The 20,306-nt window shown below is 39.4% G+C and overlaps 1 protein-coding gene across 1 annotated transcript in view; it reads right to left on the reverse strand.

Annotated features, from left to right (window-relative positions):
• megf11 (multiple EGF-like-domains 11) overlaps positions 1-20,306 on the reverse strand; it is a 137,710-nt gene that overhangs the window by 16,086 nt on the left and 101,318 nt on the right. The window contains exons 10-15 of the mRNA XM_053623042.1: positions 17,157-17,331; positions 13,769-13,889; positions 12,038-12,201; positions 11,806-11,908; positions 4,818-4,964; positions 3,703-3,837 (exon numbers count right to left, since the gene is read on the reverse strand). Coding sequence (XP_053479017.1) covers positions 3,703-3,837; positions 4,818-4,964; positions 11,806-11,908; positions 12,038-12,201; positions 13,769-13,889; positions 17,157-17,331 — 845 coding nt within the window. The remainder of the gene's footprint in view (positions 1-3,702; positions 3,838-4,817; positions 4,965-11,805; positions 11,909-12,037; positions 12,202-13,768; positions 13,890-17,156; positions 17,332-20,306) is intronic.

Raw genomic sequence — 20,306 nt, forward strand, 5'->3', positions numbered from 1 at the left:
CAACTTATATCAAATATGTATTTCTGTAGTATTCTTAGCACACAATCAATATTTACACTCTTTAAAATAGTGGAAGAGGGCAGTGGCACCCTTCATTCAGACAACTGTATAAGAATAGAAACTACAGTGTGGAACAAATCAAACCAGTTTGACTCAGTTTGCAGAATATTAATACAAATATACATGTATCTTATTATAGAATGGTGTACTATAGCATGCCTGTCAAGTCTCAAAGTTTACCCATTTTTGCCTTGGTTGCGGTCTCACAGCCATAAATATACAACTCAATTTTTACACTCAAAGCATACCAACAACAACAACAAAAAAGTTTGTTTCACAAAATACTGGTGAGTATAATCCCAGCAACGCTGGGATCAGTAAGCTATTTAGCACCACTCAGCATAACTGGCCAATTCTGCCTGTTGATTAATGCTTTGTTCATGGACTAAAACTCCAACAATGGATGCTAGTGAGCAGCCAGCAGCTAAACAGCCCAGATAACAAGAAAATTTCCTGCTGAAAGGGCTGTTTGGTTTGACTGCATAGATAAGTTAAAACTAGAGGAACACTGTGCATTATGTAAAGTGTGTTGGCGTGATGTAAAAAAAAAACTTTGGTGTCAGGGGTGTTCAAGATTAAAATGAAGTTTTATTGTTGAAAATTATTGGAAGTGTGAAAATTATCGTTGATGATTTATATCGATGAACAATGTATCGGTTTGACAAGTTTACAAAGACAATAAAAGGAGAATAGAAAAAGGAGAGCCATTTTACTAATTTTTTGGAAAAGTGTTGAGAGTCTTACAGTTTTAAATAACTTTACAGGTCTTCCATCACCCATGTGATGGACTATGTTACTGTAGGTAAAAATGTACAGCTGAACAGTGAATAAAATAGGTGACAAAAAAAAAAACAACACATTTTAAAGCTCAATGTGGCCTACTCTAGTGTTTACAAATTAAATAAAAACACACAAAAAACATCCTCCATTTTGGTTCATGAAATAAATTTTTTTATCTAAGGAAATAATCAAAGGTGGTGTGAAGCAGCCAGACACGAAGCTCGTTATTTTCCAATAATAGTACTTTCCAATAATAGCATTTTATTAATTAAAGAACTACCCATTTTCTCAGTTTACAGTTATATTTAATGTTGTTTGTCCATGAAAAGTTAGTTCTGGTTATCACTTACAATATGTTATTATAAAAGCTATAATTAGTCATTCCCTCACCAGTCTCTCGTTTTCGCTCTCTTCAAGTAAATAAAAAACATGGCATGTCATGTGATAGAGAAACTGGAAAGCACAAAGTCCTCTGTTCTGAGGCCTCTCCCATAACTGTTACAAAGCACCGACACCGGAGACTCCTCACATACATGTCAAATAAATGGTCTCCTTACAGAAAATTTGACCATATCAACATTTCCACACTTTCATAAATCTGTTTATGTGGAGCATCCATCTTAAAAGCCCCTGTTTAAATTGCTATTATAGAAACAATGATGTATTGCGTGGATTAATAAAAAAAAAACAACAACACTAATTTACCTGCTGTGAGATCTGTGCTATTCTAGAAATGAACACCTCCTAACCAATCAGTTCAACAAATCAGCTGTGATGTGGTATAAAGCAAGTTAGCTACATTTATTTACATTTATTCATTTAGCAGACTCTTTTATCCAAAACGATTTACAAATGCAGAAATACAAGCAAAAGGTCGAGTGTTGGCCAGGAAGCTAAGAGAAAGGTGTAGCTTTAGGTGCAGTCTTTCTCTTAAAATTGAGTTATTTCAAAACTCCACTAAATGTCAGTGATGGTTGTATAAAAGCATTATCAGATTGACATTTTAGTTATTTGAACTTCATCCTTCTGCCCCGTTCAACTGATGTAGCTAGGCATGATAAATTAATTAATTTGGATTGAAAGGAAGCCATGTAATAAATCCACACTTTATATTGGACCAGCTCTCACCAAGCTGTAACACAGTATTAGTGAGCCCCATTATTCTGTCCTTGAACATAGTGTTCAAAGCTGAATTTAAAAATAAGTCTCTAGTCATTAGCCTGAAACCTATAATCTCTATGAAATCTTTGGCATGTCCCTGGCTAGCTGACAAGGCAGGTTGAAAAATACAAACCTGTTAAGTAAGCTCTAAGGCGCTGAGGCTCACCAGTGCCTCGGTATCCTACCAAGGAAGATAGTTTAATAAAATAAAATTTAGGAAATAAGGCTTTCCTAATGCAGTATAAAAACATGGACTTCAAATTCTGAAAGTTGGAATGATTTATTAATAACTTGTGAAATATTTTTATCATTGCCATGTAGTTGACACATCCAAAAAAAAAAAAAAAAAGGGTAAAGATTATATTTCCCCTCCCCCTTAAACAAAAGTCACATAATGTTACAGTGCTTACGTGCTTTCATTTTATTTGATTTATATTCACTAAGAGTGTGATGCTGAGTAACTGACAGGGCTTTAATGGTGAAAAATAGCTATGATTTTCACAACGGGTGACATGATTTCATTGTTGTAAGTATGGAATGTACAGCCATGCCAACTAAGATATGTGTGGCCATGAATATGTTTAGTTAATGCTCCAGGTTAGTAGTCTGTTTATTCCCCTTTGTATATTTATTCTGTCAATCAGGGAATTTCTTTTCTCCAGTCTTTGGCCAGACTACTCCATTTCAGACCTGGTCTCACATCATCTGATTAACTGGTGCCTCAGCTGATAACAAGATTGAAAACTGGCTATACAAAGGAACTTGACAACACTGGCTGACTAATCATTTGGAAATAATTTTTTGTCACCACTTATTAGCAATGCTTATGTGTACAGACAGCCTCAGAGGCAGAGACTGAACCCAGAGATCTTAAAATAGGAACCCAAACTACCAAGTTAGAGCTACAGACTAAGAGAGATTAAGAAAATGTATTAGCGCCCTAACCGAGAAGATTTCAGTTGTGGTACTGCTCTAACCTTCTGTAATCTAATTATCACACCCATGTGTTCAATTATGTGTGATCAAGCAGTGAAAAAAATCACTAATCTGTTAGGTCTTTTCTGACTCAATTAAAACTAAATGTGAAGAGGCTACTGTATACTGCACCAAACTTGCTTGTCTTCTTTTCTCTCCCTTGTTCAAGCGCAATGAACAGGATAACCACGGCATTGATCTGATGCTTCGCTGTTTGTCTCAGTCAGAAAGAATGGCCTCAGCAATATTCAGATTTCCTCTGAAGGTTATTTGTCAGTGTCAGTGATAATGCCAATTATCTGCAGTGCGATGGATAAGCAGAGTCAGCTGGCTGTGCCACAAATGAGTACCATACCCCACTCCCCACTGAGTGCCATACTGTACCAGTCTGGGGATTGCATAGTGCAAGATGATCATAAGCTGTATCACCCTAATGTTGTTATAATTTTTCACATAATCTGCCCCACTGCAGGTGATTTGAGCTTTAACACAATGTCGCTTCATTAAAGTTATGTATCAAACGCTGTCATCATCCTTTGTAATAAACTGGATGTGTATGAACAGTCATTGCATCAGCTAGATCAGAGGCAGATTAAACACAAGATACATGCAAGATACATTACTCTAGAGAGAGAGAGATAGAGAGAGAGAGAGAGAGAGAGAGAGAGAGAGAGAGAGTGAGGGAGGGAATGATAAAGTGAGAAGAAGGAAAGATGAGCTACTTGCCTTCACTGCACAGTGGGCCAAAAAATCCAGACAGGCATTCACACTGGCCTGTAACATGATGGCACGGGCCAGTGCTGTGCACACACTGGGGGCATGTCTGACTGCAGCGATGCCCATAGAACCCAGGAGAACAGACTGGCATGAGAATGAATGAGAGGAGACCAGTGAAAAGAAGAGTTAAGAGCAGTGAAATAAGAGAGGGGTAGGTAAAAAGGTCAGAGCATTATTTAGTGCATGGTAGGAAAGCTTTGTGTCATTAATATTTATCAGTTTCATCTGCATTGAGGTCCATGCAGGAGCTTGTCAAAGCACATGCAAAGTAGTTCCAATAAACTAAGTTCAAGAAAGCTAGATATACAGTAGTTTATGATATGACGAGAACTCTGCAATAAATAGAAATGGACTCAAGAGTGAGGTGGTTGGTGTGAATTAGTGGTTCCTTCCCCATTCTCCAGCTCCTGCATATCAATCAAGCTTTTCACAAAGCAGTACTCTTCACTCATTTTTCTTCATTATGAACTTGAGTTTGTTCAATTTCTGTAGTGCTAAGCAGTGAGAGAAGGCAGCTTGAGCTGGCTGACCTCGCTTTCTGTGGGTGGTGGTCCCCTTGTAATTAAGATTACTGTAGAACAGTCAATGGAGAAGATTTATCTCGTCTCTTTTTCTACTCTCTAATGCCTACACACACACACACACACACAAACACACATACACACACACTTCCAATTCTGTGCCCAAACACAGAAACACGTCACTGGCTTCTGTTTACAGATTTTGTTCACTGGAAAATGATCAGCAATCAACAGCCTTATCATTTGTGCACACTGATGGAGAGGGAAGAAGAGGGTGTGTGAGAGGTTGCTTTGATGAAAGTCATCCATTGCCCCAGACTATCCCCAGGAAGCAGGGCCTAGAGTGCGAATGCAATGATTACGAGGTGGCCCGTGATGAAGTGCTGGCTGTCATGCACTTTTAACCCAGGGTTAAGTGCTGCTCTCCTCAGACTCTCACTGGGACACGCACTTAACTCCACATGGGACAGAATCCACATTTATTACCAGGACCCTCCATCATTTGAGAAATTTAGTGAGAGAGATATTGAAAGGAATGCTTACATCTTTTGCAGGATGTGCCACGGTAGCCTGGTGCGCACACACAGGTGCCATCCTCAGGGGAGCATGAGCCTCCATTCTGGCATGAGCACGTCATGGAGCAGTTTGGCCCCCAGAAGCCCTGAGGGCAAACACTGTCACAGTGGATACCTGTTAAAAAAAACACATACATAAACACACAGATTATAATAAAATTGTTTTATATCACAATCAGCAAAGTGACAGGAGACATTCAGAGAACTAAGATACGCAAGAGCAAAATCAAAATCAAATATGAGACAATAGGTGCGTGGGAGGAGTAGAGAAAACCTAAGCAACATTTTTTTGAAGCAGTGAAAGAGCAGTGCTGTAACAGGCACTGCTAGATCTAACATTCTCTATAATAAGTAACGCATGGCACAGGACACAAGCAGTGTACAGAACCGTGTGAGCACTCCACATAAGTGTGCTTCTGTATGCGAGTCTGAGAGTGAGGATAAGCTGACACCCAGGACGCCATGTGTGTATTGCGCCGAGCTGAGTGGCAGCACACTCTGAAGACATCAGTCCCAGTTTTGAAAGCACTGGGTGTGCGGGTTCTGGCATATCTTTGCCACGGCACTGTGCTCTGCTCCATATGTATTTTTGATCAGACCAAGCCTTCCTGCCAGTGCAGCATGTTCATTAACAGGGCCGAGTCCCCCGAGCGGCCTGGCCTCCTCTCCTATTCTCTTTTAGCTGTGCTAGGGCTTGTGTGAAAAGCAGTAGGGAAGATGTCCACCAAGACACACACACACACACACACACACGATTGCCTGCCTATCAGACTGTCTGAATTGGAAGTGTTGAAGTACCATGTGCAATATTGGCACTTCAACACAAACAGAGAACATAATATATACACTGTGCACTTTAAAAATGCATACATACATGCAAATACACGCATACAATAATAAACACATACAGTGCTGTGAAAAAGTATTTGCCCTGATTTCTTGTTTTTGTGTATATCTCATACTAAATTGTTTCAGAAATTAAAACAAAATCTAAGATAAAACAAAGGCAACCCGAGTACACACAAAATACAGTTTTTAAACGATAATGTTATTTATTGAAGCAAAGAAGTTATCCAATACTAACTGGGTCTGTGTGAAAATCTATTTTCCCCTATAGCTACTAATTCCCCAAATCTATGAAACTACATACATAATGGCGTTCAGACTAGACGCAACCAAGCCTGATTACAGCAACCCTGTTCAAACAAATCAACACTTAAATAGAACTTTTTCAACTTTTTCATGAAGTTGGTTAAAAGGTCTTACCCAGTAACGCACTATGACAGAGTTGAAAGAAATTCCAGAAATTGTGAGAAAGAGGCTGATTGAAATACATCAGTCTGGGAAGGGTTACAAAGCTATTTCAAAGGCTCTGGGACTCCAAAGAACCCCAGTGAGAGGCATTATCTCCAAAAGGGAAAACTTGGCACAGTAGTGAACCTTCCCAGAAGTGGCCAACCTTCCAAAATTCCTCCAAGAGCACAGCAACTACTCATCCAGCAAGTCACAAAAGAGCCAAGGACAAAATCATGACTATACTATCAGGAAGACACTGATCAAAAATGGCACCCATTAGAGATGCTCCGATCAATCACATTCTATGACTTGATCGGTTGTCTCTAAATTTGGAAGATCTCACGAACCGATCACAATCTGACGTGAAACACATAATGACGTTAAACTTTAGTGCTGCAGTCATGTCATCACCAGTGTGGAATTATTACGAGGTCTTAAGAAACAATGAAAAATTCGCCATTTGCCATGTATTTTTAAAGGCCTATTAAAATGTTCATTGTAAAATGTGTTTACTTGTTTGATTCTCAATTAAAACAACAATCTACAACATTGCTGTAAATAATATAACCAAGGCAACATCTGTGGTATTACTTTATCTGAAAAAAAAAAGGTTAACAGTGACTGTCAACAGAAAGCTTACATACCACTTATATAAAGCTTGAATGATCGGGATCAGTATCGGCTGATCATGATGACAAGAAATCGGTAATCGGTATCGTCTTACACGGCCTTAAACCAAACACAGAATTCCATAAAAAGAACATCATAACACGGTCAAGCATGGTGGTGGAAGTGTGATGGTGTTGGGATACTTTGCTGCTTCAGCGCCTGGGCAACTTGCCATAATTGAGGGAAACATGAATTCTGCTCTCCATCAGAAAATCCTAAAAGAGAATGTCCAGTCTTCATTCCATAAGTTGAAACTCAAGCACAACTGGATTATACAGCAAGACTCAATTCCAAAGCATATGACTAAGTCCTAGTCCTAGAAGTAAGTGAAAGACTGATCTCCAGTTATCAGAAGTGTTTGGTTGCAATTATTGCTGCTAAAGGTGGGGCGGCTGTGGCTCAGGTTTTAGAGCGGGTTGTCCACTAATCGTAGGGTTGGCGGTCCGATTCCTGGACCACATGACTCCACATGCCGAAGTGTCCTTGGGCAAGACCCTGAACCCCAAGTTGCTCCCGATGGCAAGTTAGCGCCTTGCATGGCAGCTCTGCTACCGTGAGTGCGTGTGAGTGTATGTGAGTGTGTGTGTAAATGGTTGAATGAGACACAGTGTAAAGCGCTTTGGATAAAAGCGCTATATAAGTGCTCCATTTACCAAAGGTGGCACAAACAGATTTAAGGGGGCAATTAATTTTTCATATGGGTGATAGGTGTTTGATAACTTTTTTTGATTAGATAAAATAAATAAATAAATAAATAAATAAAAACTGCACTGTGTTTACTCAGGTTGCCTTTGTTTTATGTTGCATTTCGTTTGAAGATCTAAAACTATTAATTATAAGATGTACACAAAAACAGAAGAAATACTTTTTCACAGCACTGTACACATACAATAATCACCAGTAATCACCAGATATCACCAATAATAACCAATAATCACCATTTAGAAATCAGTACACTGCAAAACTCAAATATGAAGCCAAGAACAAAATACAATAAGTTGATATAGTGGATATTAACCACACCATGCACAAAGATTGAGGTGGTACAGTTCAGCACACACACACACTTCAAGCACACTTTCATGCAGCTACTTTTTCTCATGAGCCCTCATTTGAAATTTCCTTTGACGGAGACCTCTCTGTGTGAATGACACAGGCATTAAAGCAGCATTAGTTGCTCAGCTTTGAATTAGACCTGGCTCGAGTGTTCAAGCCCGGCCTCCGATCATGCACAGATTTCATAGGGGCAGAAAGATGGTGGTGATGGGTAATGATAACTTGGAACCTGCAGGGGTAAGCGATTAAGACAAACCCAGCCTGGAGGGGGCAAGCCCAATTGTGCTCCAGTTTGCATGGATAGAAAAATAGCCCTTTTGGAGTCTGCAATGAGTGAGAATAGAAAAGTGCAGCAAGAGCCTAATGGTGACAAACAGAAAGCCTGCAGAGTAAAGTGAGGGAGGAGAAAGCAAGAAATAAAAAAAAAAAGTAGTATAAACAGATGAGATGAAAAGGGAAAGGAGTGAATGAGCAGAGGACCTCACACACTTCAGAAACATGATATGCTATATAGTGAGTGTCATATCTTTCCCTCTCTCTCTCTCAAACACACACACACACACATACACAATTAAAGTGCATGTAAAATATATAAAGCACTTGGTCTCGTGTTCTACATGTCATTTTAGAACATCCAACAAGACTTCAGTGAGCGAGAACACATGGGGTGAATATATCAATGGTAGGGTTTTATATGGTGGAGAGTCCTTTCAGACCTATATGAAAACCTGTGAAAATTTGCAGACAGACTTGTCAGTCAAAATGACAATTTTCTTCACTGTAATGACCCTATTGGTGGCAATAAAATACCTGTTTTTCCAACTTCGGAATGAGACACTCTGACTGACTGTGATTAAATCTAGTAGAAAGAAAAAAAAGTCTACAGGCATTAACTATCTTTTTTTTTTTTTCTTAAAAAAAAAATCAACACAGCAATTTGATGATAAAAAGAAACAGTCCATATTGACAAACTGGCGCTTGCTAGTTAGCAATAGTTTGTAACAGGCTCATGAAAATGTGAGAATTCACCCAAAATGTTTATTTTTGTGGTTATATTTATGTATCAGATTTAGATTTTTAGAATTGTTACAATATTTACAACAACATGGTGTGAGATCTGTTCCTTCTTATCTTCTTTGCTGGAGGAAAGTCACATGTAGAAATGTTTCTCTAATAAATTCACATTTATTAGGAAAAATACACACGCCTAAGATGAAATACTTAATTCATTCAGACCAACAGAAACTGCGCTGATATTTCACTGTTTCAATTGGACATTTTTATATAGTTCAGATGCATTTATTTTTCTATTCCGGACTATGTGAGGTATATTCTATTTTAAGCACCAATTTCATAATCCTGAGGCAAACAAGAAAGGCGAAAGGCTATCAAGTAACTCTTCAATGCCCCTTTTTTTTCTCTTCATGGTATAGAATTAGAAATCTCAAACAAAAAGGATATTTTGTGTGTATGAGTAGGTATGTTGTATTTGTGTTTTAGAAATAATGCCCTTTTCTATAAGCTGTGTATTTTAGGTTGCCCTTTTAAGTATTGTTATTTTCTTTCTTCTCATCAGTTGGTATATGTAGCTATATTAGTATTGCATGTGGAGTTATAATAGAAATATTTACAGTTTCAGTACCTCAGCAAAATCTGACCTGCCTAGCTAGAGAATTGGTGTGTGGTTGCCAAGCTCATCCCTCAAACAAAAAGGCTATTTTGTGTGTTTGTGCAGAATAAAACCAGAGCAAAAGAGAGAGAGAGAGAGAGAGAGAGAGAGAGAGAGAGAGAGAGAGAGAGAAATCTGCTTCTGTTCAACTCACTCAAAAGACAAGTTTCTCTTCCAAATGCAGTGATACCATCTCTCTCACTGAAAAATTCTATTTTGTTTTTTTGCCAATAGGACAGCCAGTGTGATAGGGTTAAAAACATTTTCGGTAGCCCAAAAAAAGGCACTTCAGATGCTGTGATATAAAACATATATGTGCAAAGTGTAATACTGTACATACTGACCTATTGAACAGGGAGCTTTTCAGAGCTTGCTGTGTTAGTCATTCTTCCTGTTCTGGAGCTCTCCAAACATCGTTCTCTCTCTCTCTCTCTCTCGTGCTGTCTACCTTCTTACTCAATATTACATGTGCGCACAGTTTCTTTTGGAGTAAGCATTTAATCTCTTTCTTCCCAGTCCCCTCTCCTTTGATAAACATATTCTCTATGTCATACCTCCCCTTTTGATCATTACTCCATTGCTCTTTCTATTCTTCTACATCTACACTTGCTTTTACACCTTTGCTAAGAAAATCACATCCATCTCATTCCTCTATTCCATCTTTTTTTCATGCTGCTCTCACACCAGTGCCTGCAAAGAATTTATTACCCTTTATGTCATAAATACATTCATACACTCCAATTCCCATTTTCTTGCTTTATCCTCCTCTACCACCATTTGTGCAAACACCAAATTGAGCCTTCATTCTCTTGTCTCATATGCTGTATGCTCTTGTAGATCTTTGCGTCGCCGTATTTCCATAAATCACTGTCATGCAGTGCATGTCTCTTCAGATGTTCAATGTGTCTCACAGGCCCATTTGCACCCCGGTGACTCCATTAGGCAGGGCAGATGGCCGCGACCAGGGCAGGATTCAGAGCGTGAGATCTTTGTGCGACCGGCTCCTTCTCGCCAGTAATGAGAGCTGAGTCCTTTCCCAGAATAGGTTCCTGGATGATGTGCGATATAGAGACCATGCATACTCTCTCCTGCCCAACCCTTCTGTCTCCTGCTGAACACAAAGGCTGAGCCCGTTCCACTCTCTAACTCGGCTAAAATGGACACACAGCCCCAGTTTTATAGCCTGCTCATATGACCATATGGCTTTAAAACTCTCCCTGAGAGAGTACAGGGTAATTAGATGGCATGGCATGCTTAAAACTCTCATTATAAATGCTCCATTGTTCAAAATGGCTAAATTGGGCTCTCTCAAAGCTACTGGGGGTCTCTTTCTGTTGGTACAAAAGTGTAAGTTCTTTTGAATAACTGAGAATAATTATAGTATGTACATTGTCCAGTACAGATGATAACAGGCCACATAAGGCACAGTTATAATAATGGTATTGGTACTATGTTCCAAATATGGACAATATGCAACCAACCATATGTGGGGTTTTTTCGTCTTCAATTTTGGAATAAAAGTGACCCAATATAAATTCAGGTTCTTATCTTGTCTCAGATATGAGCTTAGCAAAGTGGAGTTGTGGCTGTATTCTGACAGCCAGACTCAGATGATTTCATTACCATCATTCCATGGTGGCATGTGGGCCAGATGAAAGTAAGCACAGACTGACACTAGGCCATCATTCCTTTGCTATCTGGGTGGCTTTGATATAGGAAGCAGTGAACGATCTGGAAATGGAATCCTTTGTAGGAATGATGGCTTTACAGCAAAAAATATATCTGAATGGTATATTTAACTACACAGAATTATGGGGTGATACAATGCCATTGCAGTATATCAAATTCATTTTAATTCACCTTGTTTAGTGATTAAAAATTACAAAATGATCAGGACATTTGGCCGGGGGCAGATCTGAGACTTTGAAATAAATGAAAATTAACGCTGAGTTCTTCACATTAGTAGCAGAACAGGCTATTACAGTAATGTTCAGCTGAAGCCCAATGCAAGTTCACATAATCGTGAGAGAAGTAATTTGCTTAATATTCCATACTTTCTCTAAGGATTTCACAGACCTCATGGATACAGGAGGAATGAAAATGATTCTGTTGAATCTACTGCTAATCACAGGCAAGTTTAATTCTGGCTATGTTTTCTGTGTCATTAGTTACGACGTATGCTGTATCCAATGCCAAGCTTAGGTAACAGTTAATCATGATGTTCGCTGGTGTAATCTTAGTGTCACTGTTGCACACTGTTACTCACCCGTCCATCCTGCCAAACAGAGGCAGTAGCCACTGATGGGATCACATCCGTTGGCATGATTACAGTCACAGTGCTCCCGACACTCCAGCCCGTAGGTGCCATCCTGACGCATACACACGCACACACACACACACACACACACACACACACACACAATCCATATCAGCCAAACTGTAAGGACAAATATACTGTGTGTAGCCACAGGTAGGTGGCGATAACCCCACATACTCACAGAGCAAGCCAGTTGGCAGTGTTTTCCCCTCCAGCCTGGTGTGCAGGAGCAAGAGCCATCAATGGGGTCACAGGCAGCCCCGTTTACACACATACAGGTTTGGTTACAGCCAAGACCCCATGTTCCACTGGAGCACAAGATGGAACAGTCCACACCCTGCCAGCCTGCCAGAGAGGGGGTGGGGGGGGCACCCATTAATTGATTTACTAATTTACTCACGTGTTATCAACTTTAACATATCTAACCAGAGGCAGTAAGTTCAGAATGCTGGCAATCCACAACACTCACTACATACTGCATTGTAATGGGTCTAACTTTACTCAAATGAGTCCTCTCCAGTCTATAATTAAATGCAATCAATAGGTGGTGCTCAGGGAGGTAGAAAAGGGAAGTGAGGTCAAATCAGATAGAGGAGTTGGAAGACCTAAGCCTCCTGATGCCTGCACTGCACTGAGGTCAATGAACAGAATACTTGCATGGCTTCAGGCTAGACGTTAGACATTGAGTGTAAGAGTTAGTGAGAGAAAAAGAGAGAAAGAAGGCCATAGAGAACACTGGCTCTTAGCAGACTGGTGAATTATGAATGGGATGTAGATTAAAGGTGGCGAATGTAATGAGCCTGCTCCCAGCCTGATGCGACTGGATCTGCAACTCTGATGCTGCTGCTGCTGTATGTCCTAGTGGTGCTTAACCCATGTTTATGCAGCACCAGTGACTTCTCCAAGCACAGTCAGCCAGATGCCACTCACAGCTGAAGTGTCCCCCATTGTTTTTAATGGAAAAAAGGAAAAGATAATTATTTTTAAATGGTCCAATTTTACTGTTGTACAAAATACAACACTGGTCAAAATTAAATGTGGATGTACCCTGCAACAAGTCAACAAACCAAAACATAAAGCTAAATCAGCAGAAAAATAAAAGCTTCAATTAAATTTCATCATGACTCAGTTCTTAGATCTATTTTAAAGAAGACAGAAATATAGTATAACATATAGCAAGAAGAATGGGGAAAATATTGCCATGTAATACGGCAGAGTTAGTACAGACATCTCAGAAAGATTGTACAAGAAGTTGGAATTTGTCCTTTATTTCCCTATTAATATCTTAACATTCATTATTTGGCCATTTTTAATGATTAAAGGATGAATGACTGAAATGAATCACACTGTCTTTTTGCTATACTCTCATTTGGTCATGAGGGTATACAAACTTTTACACTTGACTGCAAACATACTGCTTTCATGAGTTCAGTTTAGGCCATGCTGGTGTGGTTTTATGGTCTAAACAGACTTCTGTAATTAATTCAGCTCATTTTGTGCATCTTCCTCCAGGCTATGTGGATCCTTTGATTTAAGAAAAAAATAGTCTTTTGTAATAGCATGCACTGAAGTTTAAAAAAGGTTCATGTGTTTTAAATTCTGTTCTCATGTATTCTAAATCCTGCATGATCTAGTGGTAAACAGATTACAATGAGCAGGTCAATAACGCAGTATTTACAAATCTAGAAGGAGAATTCATCAATGACTGTCTTAAAGTGATGCAAGAACTGATTAAGTGAGCAATGGTAAATCAATTCTAATGATTCTGATTAAACAACACATTGATTTGTTGTGTGCTGTTCATGCTGCAACCTTGTTTAGGCTTATGTAAATATCCATAATTTATCTTAGTATCACAGAGTCTAAAAAGGGGAAGGCATGTTAGAAAGAGAGCGTGTGAGAGAGATTGTACCCTCTTTGCAAATGCAGGAGCCGTCAATGGGAGAACAGGAGGCTTGATTATGGCAGTGACAGGCAGATGAGCAGTTAGTTCCATAAAATCCAGAAGGACATGTCTGGGAGCAGTCATTTCCCTGAGAGAGAAAACACACACACACACACACACACACACACACACACACACACACATCATGAGATGGTCAAATTCCTCAACTTGATGCTATGGATAGCTGTTAGGGATAGTAATAACAGTTTTAATTTAATATTGCTCCTAATTAGAGACATGAATTTCATCTTATTAATCAGACTCTCAGTGAACCTTCACATCACATTATAAATTGATAAATAAACAAAAGTTCTGCATGCAACCTCTCTGTAAAATGCATACCAAGGCCAAGGTCACCACGTCTCTGAATGGAGGCGGGTTTTTCCTCTTCTGGTATGTTAAATTCAACTCATGAAGGCCTTGGTAATTAGATAATGAGTTGAGTCACATGTACAAATAAGGCAGAATGCCAAAACCTGGATCTACAGCATATGGGAGTAGAGGAAGCTTCAGTCCCTATGTCAGAGCCCAGATTTAATGAGCAGACCATGTGAGACTGCCCAGCCCCTCATCTATCCATTACCATCCAGTGACTGGTGACTGAGATGCACTGAACTCTCAAAACCCCGGCTCTGAGACCCTGTGCGATCTATGTGCTTTAGCAGGATCCTATCTCCCTCAGCTGGTCATCTCAAGTACCTGGCTTTGTCATCCCTGCCTCTGATTGACAGCTGACATGACGATTTAGCCTTCCAATTAGTGGTGCAGCAGCAGAGTGCAGGGCGGCTCCTGACTCCCTCGTGCAAGCAGTGGGATGGGGCTCATTAGCATCTGGAACTATGTTTTAGAGGGAAGCCTGAATGAATTATTTCACTGAGCTGTGAGAGTCTCTCTCTCTCTCTCTCTCTCTCTCTCTCTCTCTCTCTCTCTCTCTGTTTTACTCTATTGCTCTCCAACATGCTGTCTCTATTTCTCCACTATCTCTCTCATGCACTCACTTCTCATTGCTATGCTTTTCTCCTTGCTCATCATGCTCATCGTCTCACGCACGCTCCCACTCCATCTGCACCCATTCTCTCTCCACATGCCCACATGAAAAGCTTACATCTGCGAATTAATTTTTTATCAATCTACGTGCTGTTATCTTTGTTCCGCTCAAAAGTGACAACTTCCAGACTGCAAACGTTGGCAGTTCTCTTGAAGGGATTGTGGAGATGTGAAAGTAGTTTGTGAGCGCAGCAGCGCATGCAGCTGGAAAGTTTGTTGGCCTGACTTCCAGTAATTTGCTGGTGAGTGATCTTGTGGTAAAATCATTTCAGCCACTAATGACACACAGGAATTTGAATGCACTAGGTTCAAAGTACTTAATGAAGAGCCTAACCAAGAAATTCTCTCTGGGGATAAAGCCTACAATAACTGTTTGTTGGCACAATTAATGAATTAATTAATTTGTCACAATGTGATATACAGCAGTATAGGATGTGAATTAATTGCTGTATGCCACCTTATAGGGAATGCTTGCAGATTAACTTGGTGGAGACATTAAAAATGTATATAAAGTATATCCAAAACATTCCCAGTGGCATAAATGTTGGCCTTGACCAGTGTAAAAAAGATGAGGAATGAACAAATGAACATCCTCAAACAGTGAATCTAAATTTGTTTATTGGACCTCAAACAATATGCAAAACCTATGTGAAAACAGGAGTTTGCTTGAAAAGCATTTGAATGGTGTGAATGTGAGAATTCAAGCTGTAATCACACCAAGAAAACTTGTTTAAAATATGGACAAAGGTTTGGTGGCAGTAACACGAATCTGGAGTTGTGAAGATAAAAAGAATAAGGCTTGGAGCCAGAATAAAGAAAACTGAATATGATGATGAGCTCAGGCAAGACTCAGACCAAATCAGAACAAAGGACAGTGCTGGTATTTTAGAGAGATGTGAGGGAGAATACATTTCCATATATTATACTGATTCAAAGTGCTACCATCACCTTTCAATCCATACATCCATACTATAGTACCAGGTGTACAGCTTCTCCCCTATGTCGAGACATATTACTGCATAACAGCTCTAGGGGCTATTACATGTGCAATATTTTTTTTCTGACACAGATGTCTGTAACACTGAATAAAAGACTTAACTGGGAAACTGTCCCCATTCCACTGCAATGTAGTTAACTCAGTTTTCTGGGCAAAGCTCCTCTAGCTATGCTTAATAAAACTGGCAAAGGGCCTCTTAAATCCAGCACTTGGAGCAGGTGAAGAAAATGAAAATGCAGGCAATGTCTTCTCTAGTTGGTGCAATCCGCCACAGCAGCTCTGCTACAAGACAGCTCAACAGCTCTAGCCAAGGTAAGAGTTGGCAGGAGTACCTCGGTCTGTGTTTGTCTTAATCAGGCCACTGCTTCTGTCTTTATCTCCAGCACAGAGTGCAGTTCTTCATCTATATTGTGAGACTTCCATTCTTTGTAACTGAAAATAATTGCAGTGGAAGCCGTTCACCAAGTCATTACTTGTGTATCTTCCTTTCTTCTTTTTGTTCTATTAAATCACGAGAGAAAGCATTTACTCCTTAGCAGGCTTGGCAATAACATACTTATGTAAAACAATAAAACCAGAGGGCAGAATTTTATTAATATAATTCTTAATCACATCTGACCACTCATTTTTCATCTTTCTATCTTCATCTGTTTTCCCTCATTGCTTAGTAGTTAAGGGGAGTAAGTCAAATCCAGAGCCGGCGTGATCCATTATTCTGATTTGTATAACATGCTCCATATGCCAGACACTTTTTATTAATGTCAGAGGGAATCTCTGACTCTCCTTTTTTTCCATTTGGCAAGAGTCTTTATATTAAGTCCAGGCCTGCTGTGTAACAGGGCACGTCTATTATTAAGCTTTCAGTACCTGCTGAGCTTGAAGTCTGCAGGTGTGAAGAAACTGCAGGTGTGTTAGTGTGCATGTGCATGTACAACCCTATAAAAAGCTTTTTAAGAGCTAAACTCCACTGCTGAGCTACACCATTGCCTCAAATGAGATGACAAGAAAATAACTTTGAACAACACATTTTGTGTGATGGCACATGTGTCAAGTCGAAGCTCTCCATAACGATACAGCTCTTTTCTCTGTGTGTTCCTCAGTAACGCAGGAGATACATCTCATTGCACGGAATGTGATTACCCCTCTTTAACCCCCTCGCTTTCTCCCCACAAAACCAGCCAGTCACAAGAAAAAGAAAAAGTCACTTTTAGACTCTTCTGTAATAGCTGATGCCAGGTCACAGCCCATGTGTCTGTACTACATCATAGGATTCCTTAGTATAAATAGGTCAGTGATGGATGGTGGACTCACAGTGAAGCCAGGAGCACAGATGCAGGCTCCAGTGACCCCATGACAGTCTGCCCCATTAGCACATTGGCACTTTAGGCTGCAGCCCTCACCGTAGTAGCCCGGAGGACACATCTCATTGCAGTACAGACCAGTCCACCCTGCTGTACAAGAGCATTCCCCTGATAGAGGATGACAGCTGAGAGAGAGATTGGGGGGGGGGAGCGAGATAGGGAGAGAGGAATGGAGAGAAGAAGTATGTGAATAGGTACAAAGAAAAGCAACAAACACTGCTTCCAATAACAACAGAGTAATAATAAAAGACAGGCAGGAAATTAAAACTAATAAATGATGCAAAGGATGCATGGGGAGCTATAAAGAGTGAGTGACACCCTATTGCTGAAAGGTGTTCCGAATTCAACTTGAAAGCTGAACGAAGAAAATGGATCTGGACACTAAACACTCAGGTCATGCTGTAAAGTGAAGAGTGTGGATATGACTACAGCCTTTGCTGAGAAGGTATGCCATAGTAGCTTATTGTACTGTTTGTCAGCATAAAGAATTTAAGAATTGCTGAATAGAACAGAAATGGCTGTAAAGTATGTAACAGGTAAAACAACTATAACAATGTGTTCACATCCAAATGCACTAAAGAAATAAAGTTTGCCATAGCCCTTTGAAATAAGACATTGATGTTGGTATAAAATATTTTTTTACATAACAAAAACATTTCAAAGGACCATATGTAGAGTTCAGTTCCACATGCATATTGAGGAGATAATACAGGAAATGAGGATGTTATTTGGAGCTGACAATTAACTATAGACATAAGCACTGCTCAGATTTTTGCATATGAGATGCGAACAGGGTGGCGTATGCTGAAAACTGAGGCGTTTCTCAGAGGAGGAAAGGTAAGTGCAATTTTGTCGAGCACTTTGGCCAAAAACTGTACTAAATTCTAGCATTTGGTTGCATTATGCTTGTACTCATAATATTTGGCTCATAATATATAATATTTTTAGGGTTGGGAGGGTTACTTTAAAAATGTATTCTGTTGCAGTTACAAATTACTTCTTAAAAAATGTAATCAGTAATCACTAAAACACTTATTTAGCGCTTAATTTAAAGCTTAAAAACAGTTCAATGTTTGGATTTATTGTAATAAAATAAATAAATAAATAAAAAGATCACTGTACCTGATGTGGGTAACATAACATCACAAAAGCTAGGGTGACCATATTCTGCTTTTCCAAAAAGAGGACACCTTTTTTTGGGGTGTGTGTGTGTGGGTTGGGGGTGGGGTCTTAATAGCATTCACAACAGTGTTAATATGAATACAGACTTTAATACACTGAAAAAGACACACTGTTAGCATCACAAATATATATATATATATATATATATATATATATATATATATATAAATAAAATTGGTTTCACTCTGCCCAGGTTTTACATTTTTCCTACATTCTGTTAAATGTCCATAGAATAAAATAAAATATTAGATGCCACAAGTGTACCTTCTGTCATCATTTACACATCTGAATGACCATGTAAAATGAAGCAATGTGATAACATGAAATTAAAAATGACCTTATATGGCCATGGGCATTGTTTCGACTTAGGACAGCTTCATTTGCTGCCATTGTCAAGCAACCGTTTGATGCCGAACACAACAGCGCTTCACCTTCATGCATTCACTGAGAGTAGGCTAATGGTTGAGAGGCAGGAATTTGGCCAATAGTTGCTGCAAGACTTTTATAATTGAACAATTGGGGTGCGAGAAGTTTGGAATTACAGTGAGGGGTTAAAGCAATGCAAATATGCACACACGATGCAGTATTAGACCACAAGCACATCATAATGAAACTAAAGACGAATCCTGGACATTTTCTCAAATTTAGAAATCCCAGCCGGATGCTTTTTTAAGGTCTGAAAAAGAGGATGTGTCCAGGAAAAAGAGGATGTATGGTCACCCTAACAAAATCATTTCAGAGAACAATTTGTGTTAATTTCTACCAAATTAACTTTGCGCAAAATTTATTTGCGCATGCACCAGGAGGTTGCTCATGCAGAAGTAACTGTCTTTTTGACGTAACTGTAACGGATTAGAGTTATCAGTTTTTTGTATCCTGATTATGTAAAGGCAATAATTTAAACATACAGTGCTGTGAAAAAGTATTTCTTCTGATTTTTTTGTATATCTCATACTAAATTGTTTCAGAAATGAAAACAAAATCAAAGACAATACGATGGCAACCTGAGTAAACACAAAATATAGTTTTTAAATGATAATGTTATTTACTGAAGCAAAACATTTATCCCATTCCAACTGGGCCTGTGTGATAAATGTATTAGCCCTCATAGTTACTAAACTGAATTCATAATGGGGTTCAGCTGGACTAGAGGGAACCAGGCCTGATTACTGCAAACCCTGTTCAATCAAATCAACACTTAAATAGAACTTTTTCAACAGCATGAAGTTGGTTAAAGGTCTTACCCAGTAACACACTATGTCAAAATTAAAGAAATTCCAGAAATGATGAGGAAGAAGATGATTGAAATACATCAGTCTGGGAAGGGTTACAAAGATATTTCAAAGGCTCTGGGACTCAAAGAACCACAGTGAGAGCCATTATCTCCAAATGGAAAAACTCGGCCCAGTAGTGAACCATCCACCGAAGTGGCCACCCTTCCAAAATTCCTTCAAGAGCACAGCAACTATTCATCCAGGAAGTCACAAAAAAGCCAAGGACAACATTGAGGGACCTACAGGCCAATCTTACATCAATACAGGTCACTGTTCATGACTCCACTATCGGAAAGACACTAGGCAAAAATGGCATCCATGGAAGAGTGGCGAGGTGAAAACCACTGCTAACCTCGAAGAACATTAAGGCTCATCTGAATTTTGCCAAAACACACCTTGATAATCCTCAAATCTTTTGGGAGAATGTTCTGAGACGAAAGTGGAACTGTTTGGAAGACAGGGGTCCCGTTACATCTGGCGTAAACCAAACACAGAATTCCACAAAAAGAACATCATACCTACAGTCAAGCATGGTAGTGGAAGTGTGATGGTGTGGTGATGTTTTTCTGCTTCAGGGCCTGGGCAACGTGCAATAATTGAGGGAAACATGAATTCTGCTCTCTACCAGAAAATCCTAAAGGAGA

This window comes from Ictalurus furcatus, chromosome 4 (genome assembly GCF_023375685.1).
Source record: "Ictalurus furcatus strain D&B chromosome 4, Billie_1.0, whole genome shotgun sequence".
Taxonomy (NCBI): Eukaryota; Metazoa; Chordata; class Actinopteri; order Siluriformes; family Ictaluridae; genus Ictalurus; species Ictalurus furcatus.